The sequence below is a fragment of the Mus caroli genome, chromosome 16, assembly GCF_900094665.2.
Source record: "Mus caroli chromosome 16, CAROLI_EIJ_v1.1, whole genome shotgun sequence".
NCBI lineage: Eukaryota > Metazoa > Chordata > Mammalia > Rodentia > Muridae > Mus > Mus caroli.
In genome coordinates, this window is record NC_034585.1 from 92,565,187 (window position 1) to 92,578,783 (window position 13,597).

General features: G+C 44.0%; 1 protein-coding gene across 1 annotated transcript in view; it reads left to right on the forward strand.

Annotated features, from left to right (window-relative positions):
- The first annotated feature begins 91 nt into the window (after positions 1–91).
- Positions 92–13,597, forward strand: part of LOC110311402 (zinc finger protein 431-like) — a 56,708-nt gene continuing 43,202 nt past the window's right edge. Inside the window, exon 1 of the mRNA XM_029470824.1 lies at positions 92–250. Coding sequence (XP_029326684.1) covers positions 155–250 — 96 coding nt within the window. The 5' untranslated portion in view covers positions 92–154. The remainder of the gene's footprint in view (positions 251–13,597) is intronic.

Genomic DNA, 13,597 nt, shown 5'->3' on the forward strand with positions numbered 1-13,597 from the left:
CACGTGCGTGGCGCTGGGATTGGGTGCCGGGAGGCTGGGGGCGGGCCGAGGGCGGGCCTGCGGGAGCGCGGCCGCGTTGGGTCCCGCGCGTTGATGCCTCTCCCGTGAGGCGCGGGCGCGAGCAGCAGAGCGTAGGGACGCCCCCAGGGTACGCATGTGGTCGTGGGAAGCCCCTGAATGCGGAATGCGGAGCTTTCGGGAAAATAGCTCATCTCCATTTCTTCCTCCTGGAGAAAGCAGCAATGAACAGGTTGGGTTCCCAGGTTCCCCTTATTCGCTCTGTGGCTTTTTCAAACAGATATCCAAACCTTACCCTTTTAAAATGGTGTTGAAGCTGGGAAGGGTGGTGCATGCAAGGAATCCCATCATCCAGGACACTGAGGCAGAATTCCCGTTAACTATTCTGAACTACTGAGTGAGGCCCTGGCTCATTTCAAAACAAAAGACAAAGAACGATCAACCTTTTCCCTGCAACGCCAGTTCTCTTTTAGCCTCTTTGCATGAAAATTACAATGCCATTTGTCAGATTACTGTACGCCAAAACCAGGCAGCTGTGTAACAAATGCCAAACTACAAATTCCAGCTGTGAAGAAAGGGTCTCTAGACCACGGAAGTTTTCTAGAACCTGGAACATAGCAGCAGACAGTCTCAACAAGTGAAATTTCTGTAACAGACTTTAAAAATGCCTAGATCAGCCGGGCAGTGGTGGCGCACGCCTTTAACCCCAGCACTTGGGAGGCAGAGGCAGGCAGATTTCTGAGTTCGAGGGCCAGCCTGGTCTACAGAGTGAGTTCCAGGACTACAGAGAAACCCTGTCTCAAAAACAAAACAAAAGCCTAGATCTTAAATTAGGTGTTCTAGGTTTCAAGAAGTGTGTGGTTTTCAAGTATGCTTCTGAAGGTGGGTTTTAGCTACGTGAATCAAGGTGAAACAGCATTATGAAGTGTGTGAGGGATATGTGGAGAAAGGAATCTTGCAATAGGTAGATCAATTTGGGGGGGCGCTGGGGCGGGGAGACAGACTCCAAATGAATAACTCTGTGTATTTAGTTTTTTTCATTTCAAGACTATGCCCTTTAGAATTTCACACTGAAAGTTCTCTTCTGCAATCATTCAAGAGTTTTTTTGGTTTGTTTATTTATTTGTTTGTTTTTAATGTATTTGTATTTGAACTGTATGGCAGTTAAGCAAGAAGTGGTCTTGTAAAGAGGAATTTGAGAGGACCACGCACCATTGGGCCTCTTTTTTACATGCAGAAAATCAGTATGGAGCTGCAGAGCCTATGGCCCAGAGAGAAGCCAGATTCGTTTATTTGTTTTGTTTTGTTTAACCACATGGAGTGCAAAGCAACCTCCCTCCAACTGTTTGCCAGCTCAGTTGCTGTATCTGCAGTGCCTGCTGCCTGTACTCTGGTGTCTCCATGTTCAACCAAGGTTGCCAGTTCTCTGAATCTGACCTAACTGCCAAATACAACAGAAACCTTTGGATCTTTTATACACCTCTGGCTTATGATATATTATTGGTTCCTTCTTCCAACTCAGTGACAGCGCTGTGCCACTTTGCCCTGTACTTCCTGCCCCTGGTTTGCACCTTCGTGGCTTCCTGTATTATTTCCTTTGCTCCCTGCCCATCCACACACTTTTCATTTCTGAGGTTTGTGGTCTTACTTTGCGTTTCTAAGGTCTGTGGTCTTGCTGGTCCTGTTACTCTGTGCTACCTCATCTATGCCAGGGAAGATACTCTGGCAGTGCAGTCACTTTAAGTGTGCGCGCGCACCCATGTGCACACACAAAACTTTCTAACTGCTCTTCCAGCCTCCAGGTTTTACTCCACCCTGGCTTTGCAACCAGGGTGGAGACTTACCTTATTTTAAGATAAGTCTTAAAATGCTACCTTACTCCAGTGTGAACACTAGGTTCTCCATTGTTTTTAGGGGAGAATTGAACTTCATCCTGTAATGACCTAATAGCTTGACCCCCATCTGTGAAAACAAACCTTGCTTGTCACCCTTCTCAACTCACCTCTGGGCTTCGGGTGTGTTGATTCCTCACTGGAGCTACCCTGTATCTTCTACCTTGTCCTGACATCTGTAATTGCTCTGGGATTCTGTTGCTTCTATGCTCTTCCTGTCACTTCAACTTTATTCTAGGGTTGATGCTACACCTATGTGCTCATTAGTGCCTTTTGTGAGGTTTGTCTGTTGCCACCTGTATGTGCCTTTGGATTTCTCCCCCATAGGCTTCATGCCTGGCTGTGTGTGGAAGACCAACTCTGACAGTGCGTTCATCGATCCAAGGAGGGGATGTGGGGTTGGTGATAATGTAAAGCAGGCGCACACTCACACCTACTTGGTGGATGAAGCAAGCTCCCATGAGAAAATTCTAACAACGTCACACATATACATACACACAACATACATATATACATATATACCATACATATATTCCTACATTCATACACATTCATGCACATTTGGTAGATGGAGCAAAGCTTCAACAAGCAGGCTCCAACAACTTTATTTTTTCTTTTAGCCTTTTTATACCATCTAAGACAAAGTTATCTGTGTAAGAAAACAATTACCTCATAGCCACAAGTTATGTATTCTCCAAAACCAGTCACCATAAGGACATACTCTTCAAGAACAGATTAAAATCATCACGCAAAGGAAATTACAACAGAATTATTGATTATGTATTCTTCTTTTGAATCTCATACCTAACTAAACATTTCCCATCTTTCTTTCTACAAGTTCACGGTAACCCCAAAGCAATAATGCTTTTGTCATTGTTTAACAATGTTTAAGCAAGTTTTTTCCCTATGCTTAGTTGACAATTTTATTTACCAAGAAACAGATCATATACCTTACATTTTATTTTTGAAATCTTGTTCAGCTAAACTGGCTAATCATCTATTCTCTGTTTTTATAGTCACAATAAAATTATTTGCTCTTTATTCATAGCCTTGCCTTTTCATGGTGCACCTGTGACCACATCCCTAGATCATGAAATCCAGGAACTCAGACTGTGCTGGTTTGAACAGGTTTGCCCCCCCCCTCCCCCCCGCCCCCAGACTCATGTGTTTGAATGCTTGGCCCACTAGCAGTATTAGGAGGTGTGGCCTTGTTGGAGTAGGTATGGCCTTGTTAGAAGTGTGTCACTATGGGGGTGGGCTTTGAGGTTTACTTTGCTTAAGTTCTGTCCTTTGTGGAAGAGATTCTCCTCCTGGCTGCCTGTAGAAGACAGACTCCTTCTGGCTGCCTTCAGATCAAGATGTAGAACTTTCAGCTCCTCCTCCAGCACCATTTCTGCTTGCATGGTGCCATACTTCCAGCCATGATGATAATGGACTGTACCTGTAAAACTGTAAGCCAGCCCCAAATAAATGTTTTCCTTTATAAGAGTTTTCTTGATCATAGTGTCGCTGGGCTCTGACTGCACTAACAGCTGACTTTGGCTGCATGTTCTCCAAATCCAATTAAAGAGGAAAGTATAGAAAGGAAATTTATTCAGTGACATTGTAGTGGAAGGAGGAACAAAGAGGTGCAGTGAAAACACACACACACACCTTTAGAGTCCGAACAGGCTTAGGTATAAGTAGACAAAGGTATGCATAGCTGAACAGTTATGATCAAGGTACGATCCTAACTCATTGACCCATCATCATTGTCTCAGCTCCTGCAAGGTGGTCTGACAAGTTGTCAGAACTGTGTGAAATCTGTTCCTCTTGTCTGTCCCAGGCTTCAGGCTTTTCCATCTCAGCAGGAGACTCCTGAGGAAATTCCAGTTTCTTGAGGACAATAGTTTCAGTAGTCTGACAGCCTAAAAGTGAGACACACATCCCTTTAGGAGACCAGCATTATTTCCATATTGGTTAAAGCAGTGGATACCATCTATAATTCTCTAATTTGAACACCATGGGACTAGCATACAATTCCTGAGGTTAAGGATTGTGGCTCCTAAACTGCCTCCCACTGTCAATCAATTACGAGCCCCAAGTTCTGGTGACTGGTTATACATTGGGGTTCCACATCCAAGTCCTAAGGTGTGACTGGTGGAATGGGTCATAGAACCCAGGGGAACACTTATTTACAGAAAAGAAAATTATCAAGGAACTCTAGATAGTTTGGGTTTTAAATGAGTGAGTTTAAGAAGAGATGAGAGCCCAACTTCCAGTTTTCTTTTGTAGGCACTTTTAGATTATAGTATAAATAGTAAAAGCAACCTCTGGTAGAAGGGTTCACCTTCTAGTTGATCTTAAAGCCACATTATTTTTGATCCCTTTAGCTGCTGGCTACTTTTCCTTCTCCCTATTACAGAACTGGGGCTGGTGGGCTGACCCAGGGCAGCGAGTCTTGGAGAACACTTGACATAAACATAGCTATGTTTAAATGGGGAGGGGCAGCCCTACTTCCAAACTCAGCTTCTCAGTGAGCTCAAATAGTACCCTTACCAATATAATGTTTCTTATAAAAGAACATAGAGGAAGAGAGGGATAGGGTGAGGCATGGGGGAGGGTAGACACTGAACATCCAGCAATCTCCTGAAGCCAGACTTCCAAAAACCTCCCTAAGTTCTTGCCCTTTGGGTTGGTATAAAGGCTTCTTCACACAGGATTGACTAACTCAAGAAAGTTTTATTATAGATAGGAAGTGCACAGCCAGAGGCATCTGGAAGTCTGGACTTAACATGGCCAGCAGAATAGACCAGGCCATGTGAGAAAGGGAGGGAGAGCAAGAGAGGAAGAGGAGAGGAACCAAGAGCCAAGGGAGAAACTAAGAGGCCAAGAATGGAGCCCAAAAGCCAAGAGAGGCACCAAGAGACCACAGGAAGGACCAAGAGCTAGGAGCATACATAGGCAAAATGGCTAGGTTATATTTTGGTAGAAAAGAGAAGCTGGAAGAAAGGTAGCAAAGCTCAGGGACTGGAGAGGTTAAGGGTAGGAATCAGTGAGCATTCCTGAGAATATCCAGGACTTTGTAACTGGTACTAGGAAAGCCTGGTGGCCAGTGTTTGCTTGGGTTAATAAGCTTCTCAACCCTCTGTCCCAGTTGACTGGTAGTGATCACCTTAAACCTCGGTCTCTCAGCTCTGTCCAGGGATTGGTGCTGGAACTCCATACCTTCTGGTCCTGTCTTGGTCTTTCTGTGACCTACCTCAACCCTCAAGGAACCTGAGGGCTGCTAGCCAGCATTCTGCACACAATGTACAGAAAGATGACCCTTACCACTTTGAAGAGCCCAAGGATTTAATGAGGTTTTTTTTTTTTTTTTTTTTGGCCAGGAAATGAGGATAAAGACTGAAGATACTTTTGATTGTCACATTTGAATATTAAGATCACATTGGCAACTAGTAATATAAGTGTGTGTGTGTGTGTTATATGTGTTAAAAATGTATGCATTTGTGTGGTGGAGGCCAGAGTTCAACTACTTCCACTTTTTTTGTTTTTTTGTTTTGTTTTTGTTTTTCAAAACAAGGTTTCTCTGTATAGCCCTGGGTGTCCTGGAACTCACTTTGTAGACCAGGCTGGCCTCGAACTCAGAAATTCGCCTGCCTCTGCCTCCCAAGTGCTGGGATTACCACTTTTTTAAAGACAGGGTCTCGCTGTGTAGCCCAGGCTGGCCTTGAACTCACAGAGATCACCTGCCTCTGCCTCCCAACTGCTGAGCTCAAAGAGTGCACCACGACATTCTTCTATCTTATTTTTGAGGCAGGGTCTCTCTGAATCTAGAGCTCACCGATTCAACTAGACTGCCTGGTCAGAAGGCTCTTTATGTCCCCACCGCCTCAGCAGTGGGATTGCGGGTGTGCACTCCCACACCTGGGCTTTATGTGGTGGTTGAACCCAGCTCATTGTACTTACATAGCAAGTATTTCCTTGAGCCACCTCCTGGCCTGTCATAATCTTTTAAAAGTTAACCCTATATGCTCTCTTCTGGGCTTGAAGTTTACTCATCATAATTCACTATTAAAATGAAGGATGGAACACTGCAGCTTGAACTATCTGCTAGTGAGTTTAGGGGCTCATCCTGGGATCAATTGCTAAAGGAGACCCAAGTGGCTCTAAAACAACTGCTTACGGTAAAGACATGGTTGTGGTTTGAGTGTGAACTATTTGAACACTTAGTTCCCAGATAGTGGCAGTTTTGAAAGGTTGTGGAATCTTCAGGAGGCAGAGCCTTATAAAAGATCGCTGGGGGTGAGCCTTGAAGGTTTATATCTGGGTCTCACTTCTTATGTACTGTTTCCTGTTCTGCTAAGATAGGACATGTGGTGGCCCAGCTGCAAACAACTCCTGTCACCATTGCATGATCTGTCACTATGCTTTCAAACTGTGCCTATACATGCTCCCATTCACTCCTTATCAGGAATTTGACCACAGCAATGAGAAAGACAACTGATGAGAGCACCAGCTGCTTGTTTGTTTAGTGCTGGGGACCAAATCCAGGGATCAACATAAATGCAGCCCTGGTTGTCCTAGCAGCTAAAAGGTGATGCTCTGAAGCCTGGAACCAAACAGACTGAAAAATGAGGAGAACACTTTGTGTGTGAAGACAAAAGCATGTATAAGCATCGCTATCAGGTATTAAATTGTCAGAGAACAAAGAGACCTGACAATGAAGAATTTTGGTGGGCCCCATTTTGGCCCTGGTTTGGGCCTTGAGGACAAACCTGAGCCTGGCCCGATTTTCTGTGGCCTTGTGGGAAAGCCTAAGCCTGGCTCGAGTTTTGAGAGCAGTCTCAGTCACTTCTGTATTGGGGTGACTCAGCAAGATCTGTTTGGCCCTGTCTCTGCCCCACTGTTGCTGAGGTAGAGCTTTGCCATTGGCCCTGTCAGTCACTCCATACCCTCCATCACCTTCCCCACCTCCTAGGTCATCTTACCCCACCAAAATTCCCCCTCCTGTGTTCTGAACTTATATAAGCACAAGGCTGATGCCATAAAATGCCAAAAAAGCAGAGTTTCTGCTTTGACAAGACTCCCTGCTCCGTGTGTTTCTTTTGGGCTGTTGACACTGGCCATCCTGCTCAGCCCCTGAGAAACCCCGGCGGGACAGGGGCCTCTCTCCTCTTGCCTGGACCTGCTGGCATGGAGCAGGAAAATGTTAATGAAACTGGCCTTCAGGCCTAAAGACTGATACTCGTTGTCCTATAAGGAGACTGAAAAATTAAGGAAGAACAATGAAAATAGTTTTGTTAGGCACAAGTACTGTGCCTGAGTCACAGCCAAATAAATGCAGGATTTACATAAAAAGGCAGACTATACCATGTTGGTGTTGGAGTATCAGCCTCTGAATTCAAATGCCAGCTAGCTCTTCAGCTTAGCAACTGGGTAACCCTGGCCTATGCAGTGTCACCACCAATGAAAGGGGAGACTAACAGCTGCCTCCTAGCTTGTGACTGAGGAAATGATGAGGGCCAGGTGCTTGGTACAGAGCAAGCACTGAACTGAAGACTGGTACTATTGCCTTAGAAAGTGACTTGAGGATTGGAAACCATTTCAAAGAAAAGTAATCAGTTCTGAAATACGTTACCATCAGCATGGATGTGATCCTGGTGTACATGGCAATAGTGGCAGGGTGTGGTGGTAGGAAGCTGAATCTATGCATGCTCATTGCAGAGAAACTCTGATATTAGGTTAGAAAATGGTGACTACATTAACTCATGGCTGTAAGATAAAATAGCAAACTTTATGTAAGATAACCTTTGTGGAGATAATCTGGTAGATACACTGCGAAGCATTACATTTTCATGTTCATAAAAGCTAGGGAAGTGGAGCATAGTGCTTACAGAAAGATTTCAAAGAAATTCTATACTCACATGTAATAGTTTAAAGTGGGATGCTAGGAAAGTGTGATGGTTGGATTCACTGTTATGTTGATGGGGTATGCCTCCTCCTGTGTCTGTCAGTGTTTCTAAAAAGGGTTAACTGAGAAAAGGAAAACCCACATGGAACATGAGTGGCATCACCCCATGGGCAGGGCCTGCATGGCAGTGTGACCAGCCACCTCATGTTCCTGCGGCCATACCTTCCTCTCATGATGGACTGTACCCTTACATTGTGAAGTCAGGCAAACCCTCTCCAAGTTCTCATGTCAAATATTTTGTCATAGTATGAGAAAAGGAAATGATACAGTAAGGTTGATAAAGTAGAATTCAATTTGGTCAGGTTGAATTAACAATTGCAAGAGGTCATTGTCTTAGACTGGGTCCCTGCTCTGGGCTTCAGCAAGTTGGCTAAAATATCGAAATGGAGTCACTCATGCTAAAATTCTGGGTCATTAAGCTGAAACTGCCGAGACAACAGTCTTCCCCAAAGAAGCCACTTCAGGGGCATGGTAATGAAGTTCCTTAACCCTTATACAAAAAGGGTAACCCAAAGCAACTCAGTGTTAAGAGAACTCAATGGTCCTCCTTCTATGGCTCCTACCCCTGTCCCCAACAGACATGGACATGAGTTTGAAGTGAGACATACACCTTTTGTTCTTTGTCTTTTTCTGTCTTCTGCCCTTCTCTGTCTGCTCAATGAGATGCTGCAGGTGTCTCATGGAATGAGAAGTCTGATTCTAGAATCGGAGCAAGTTAGGATCTCCAAGCTAAATTGTTGTGGTTTGGGCCTTTGAGAAATAAATTTCTAAATTGATCAGATACTTATGATAAAGAGAGTGGCAGAGAGAGTATCAAAAGATGTTCAGTTTCCTCTCCTGGGGCTATAGAAGAATTGGTCTTCTGTAGGAGTTTCACTAACTAGAAGTGGCTTTTTCTTTCTCCTTTGAGGCACACAACTTGTATGTGAAGTGTTGCCCTGTCCTGGGCAGGAGAGCTGGAAGGCTTTGTCTATCTCCAGAGTGTTAAACAGGCACATATGCTGTGTGGCATAGCTGTTTCTGTCCTCCAAGCCAGAGCTACAGCTCCAGCACTTCCAACAAACAGCTCAGTTATAAAGAGGTCCCAGGAAAAGACAGTGATACTTGCCTGACTGCAGCTTTTCTTCAGTGGGTACATGTTGATGCTGCTGCTGCCATACCCTCCATCCTCCATTGACATCATGGTCCAGCTTCTTCAATTTTCCAATTTAGACTTAACACCTGCAACTCCCCAGAAAGTGGCCAAGCTTTCAGAACATAAGAGGCTTCCAGTACTAGATTAGGACTGCTGACATATTCACCTTCATGGATTGAGTTTCTCAGGCATTATCGCATGCATGTCTGTCTGTTGATAGCGCTAGCCAGCCTCTATCAGGCATGCCAATATCACAATATATATGTACTCACTGGTTCAGTTTCTCCAGAGAACTTTGCCAAAAACAATATCCAATAGAAGAAAATACCAATACCAAATGATTGGCCCTGAAAACATACATATGAGTAACATTATACAGATTGAGCTAGTTGTATTTAGGAATATATGTAATGCATGGAGGAATATATGGGGAGGTTTGGATGATGGACAGTGAAGGGGAAATCATGTAATTATGTTATAATATAAAAATAAAAGAAGTAATAAAAGGGGGAAGAATAGAGATGCAAAAAGAGAGGAACTGGATTTATGATTCTGTTACCTGTGGGAGTATACAGGTTTCAAATATGTATATAATATTTTACCTCTTACCTGGGTTGTAAATAAATGATGTTTTAAAAAAAGTAAAAGAAGCACAAAGAGAACTCCTCCTAAAGATACAAAAGCACAAGTTTTCATGTTCACTAAGGCTGGCCTATTCTGTCCACAATGCAGTGCAGTTGGTCACAGCCATCAGGATGGGCTTTGCTAAAGAGAACATTTTATTACAAGTCCACCAAACATGACAAGTGGGAGACTCAAGGAGGAGAGGGATATCCTGTATCTTCTTTTTCTGTGGTATAACTTGAAAAAAAAAAAAAACCAAGAAGCATCAAAGATTGCCTACTACTTCACTCACAGATGGGCTCTGGAGCTCAGGTCCTAACCCTTCCTGTGGCTATACTTGACTAATCCACTCTAATTGCCCAGCGGTGATGCTGCAAGTTCCTCACTACCTGCCCTGATGCTCTGGATTCCCGAATGAAAGACACACACACACACACACACACACACACACACACACACACACAGAGAGAGAGAGAGAGAGAGAGAGAGAGAGAGAGAGAGAGAGAGAGCCTTATATTGAACATACCTTATATTTTTGGTTGTGAGCCTAGCCTTTAACGGCTGAGCCATCTCTCCAACCTTTGAACATACCTTAATCAGATCAATGGCTGGGCCACTCCCAAACTTCCATGATGCTCCTGAGTTATTACTTGCTAAAATCTATATTCCATCTTTGCTACCCTAGACCCAATGGGGGGGGAGGGGTCCTGGAACTTCTTTTCCCTAGCTTTTACATGATCAGTATGCCTCTCTTCCTGCCTCTCTCAAGCCCAGTTTTTATTCCTCTTTTGACATGACAATTCTGCTTCTTCTATGGTGCTCTTTGTCTCCTTGCCCAGCCATTGACTGCCAGCAACTTTATTCACCAATCAGAACCAGTTGGGGGCGGGGACCCACATCATCTTACATGTGGGATTCTTGTGCAGTTTGGAAACCCAAATAACATAATACAAGCATTAAACTAAATCCACAACACTTTCCCTTATAAAACAAGGGTGTTAGGAAACTACTCCTGGTAGTTCATGCTGGTTGAAACTGGCTTTCATTAGAATATTCTAATGGTGGCATCAGTCACTTGTTAGATATTTTTGAAGTGACTTTTCAGCTCCATGACAGTTATATGCTTTAGAATCGTATGTGTGTACCACATTCATCACTGTGGTCTCAGAACAGAGAATATGCAGGAACAGAGCCCATCTGCCTTCTTCCTTACTGGCTTTGCTAGCTGCTTGGCTCAGACTTGGCCATTGCAGATCCTCGGTAGAGTGTAGGTACTGCCCTGAAGGGCTTCACAGGATCCTCGAGCTGTTCCTGCTATTTCCAGTTCTTTCCTCAGGATGTGGGGCCTGTCCACAGGGACAGGTCAGGAGCTGCCATCTTAGGCCTGGTCATGAACCAGTACAAAGTAAGTCTAGGTCTCAGAGAAGCAAGAGTTCAACTGATCTTCTAGACCTGCCAGTCACTCTAGCTCTGTAGGTCTGATTGGTGTGCATGTCCCCAGAGAAGCCTGCACTGTTTGTAGTTGACAAGAGCCCCTCAAGCCAATGAGATAGCAGTGGCTTCTGCCATTCTTCTCTAGTTGGATTTTTAATTCTAACCCTAACCCTAAGTCCTTGTCCCTCACAGCAGTGCAGATCAGGGAGGGTCTTTCTGTGGGCCTCCATCTGTGCTGACCCTAGGGATGGACAGCTGGCCAGAGGCTTCTTGGGTTTTACTTCACTTGCAAGGGCAACTGAGACGGCCCAGGATCTTGGGAAGTGGGATGCCTGAACACTATCCATTCAGATCCCCTTGAGTCTCTTAGCTTGGGGTCCTCAGCTTTGTTTGGTTTTGTTGTTTTTAAGACAGTGATTTAGATGGAAATAATTTCCAACTTAAAGAAAGTGTGCAGCTGTGGGAAGAGGGCATGTTGGCAACACTACCCTTTTAGCACCCGTAGGCTTTCTCCTTGCCCCATGCACCACACATTAATCAAGACATTTTGAGAGACAATTGCATCATTATAAACATGACCTTCCAATATGTCAATTAGTAGACTGTTTCCTTAAAATACTAATGAACTGGGTCACAGGCTCTAATAAGCTCCTGGCCACTGGGGGAGGTTGTGCGTTTGTCCTCAGCTGGAGTCTTTCCTATGTGCACATCCCTGTCTCTGACAACCATTCATAAGTTCAAATCATCATGTTATGCTGTCTGTTCACTACTTGAGTTCCCAGGGGCAAAGGTTTGTTATTGCTTTGCTCTCAGGGTTGCATTTCCTCAACAAAGGCTTTTCCTAATCAACATGAAGGGGCTCCAGTGGCCAGGAAACAAAGGTGTCTTAGAAGGTTGGAGCAAGTCGTGGCTCCAATAATGAGTCAGGAGAGAGGCAGCTGGAACTGAACACTCAAGAGTTGTCCTGGCCACTTAGAGATCTGTTCTGATGGGATGGGGCAGCTGATAGCCTGAGGGAGGAAGGAGCCCAGCTACTTGGGAAACTGATGCAGAAGAATTTCCTGGTAAATTTAGTAAGGCTCTGTCTGAAAAAAAATGAAAGAAAAGATTAGTCATGTTGCTTAGTGGTAGAGAATTTGCCTAGCACTTGTGAATATCTGGGTTCAATTTCCAGAACTATGAGAGGAAGGAAGGAAGGGAGGGAGGGAGGGAGGGAGGGAGGGAGGAAGGAAGGAAGGAAGGAAGGAAGGAAGGAAGGAAGGAAGGAAGGAAGGAAGGAAGGAAGGAAGGAAGGAAGGAAGGAAGAGGGCTGGAGAGATAGCTTAGTGGTTAAGAACACTGACTGCTCTTCCAGAGGTCCTGAGTTCAANTCCCAGCAACCACATAGTGGCACACAACCACCTGTAATGGGATCTGATGTCCTCTTCTGGTGTGTCTGAGTACAGCTACAGTGTGTACCCACATATATTAAATAAATAAATACAAAGGAAGAAAGAAAGAAAAAGAATTAGAAGTAATTAAGCCATTGTGAATGTGTGTGAAAGAGAGAGAGAGAGACAGAGACTGTGCTCTTTCATTAATCCGTGTCCCTACAATTGGAAGGAAGACTTGACCCACAATAGAGTAGAAGCAGAACAGAGTCTACCTACTCAGCCCCCTGAATATTCTATATATGGCCTTGAGTAAGGTTCCAGGAGCCATATAGGAAAGGCTAAGACTAGCAAGTGGCCTTCCTGGAGGTGGCCCACCGTTTGTTTGTTTGTTTGTTTGTTTTGTTAGCATGGTCTGCAATGGGTGAGCTCTATGTGACAAGGTCACAAAGATACTTCATTTCAGGATTGCTTATTGCAACTGAAATGCCTTTCCTATTGTTATTATTAAATTAATATAATAATCCCTGGGCACTAACCTACCCTATTGAGCAGATTTCCTGCAGATCAACATGAAAGATGAACTTTCATGAATTAATGCTGCTTAGATGAATTGATGATTTTATATTATTCCTGATTTGGTTTAAATAATCTTAGAAAGTTTTAAGAGATAGTTTTAACTGTTTTGCTAAAATGATGTAATAAATTTAGAATCAAGAATAGGATGTGTCCATTCCTCACAATAGTATATAAAGGCTGGCTGCATAGTAAGAAATACAGTGAGCTTTCATAATTACACTAAAGAGAGAAATCGACTTGGGACAAGTTTGTGTTCAAGGAAAAATATTCAGGTCCAAGGATGAAGCCAGAGGTGTGCACTATGGTAAGGCAAGGCCATATGAATCTGTTGCTTTGAACTTATTATAATGAGCATATAGAATGAAGCACTGCTTTGAACTTGTTATTGATATTCTTCTGTAACATTTGTGTAATATTTCACCTATGAGGTAATTTTCTTTTTTTTTTAATTAGGTATTTTCCTCAATTACATTTCCAATGCTATCCAAAAAGTCCCCAATACACTCCCCCCCCAGTCCCCCACCCACCCACCCCCACCCCTTGGCCCTGGCATTCCCCTGTACTGGGGCATATAAAGTTGGCAAGTCCAATG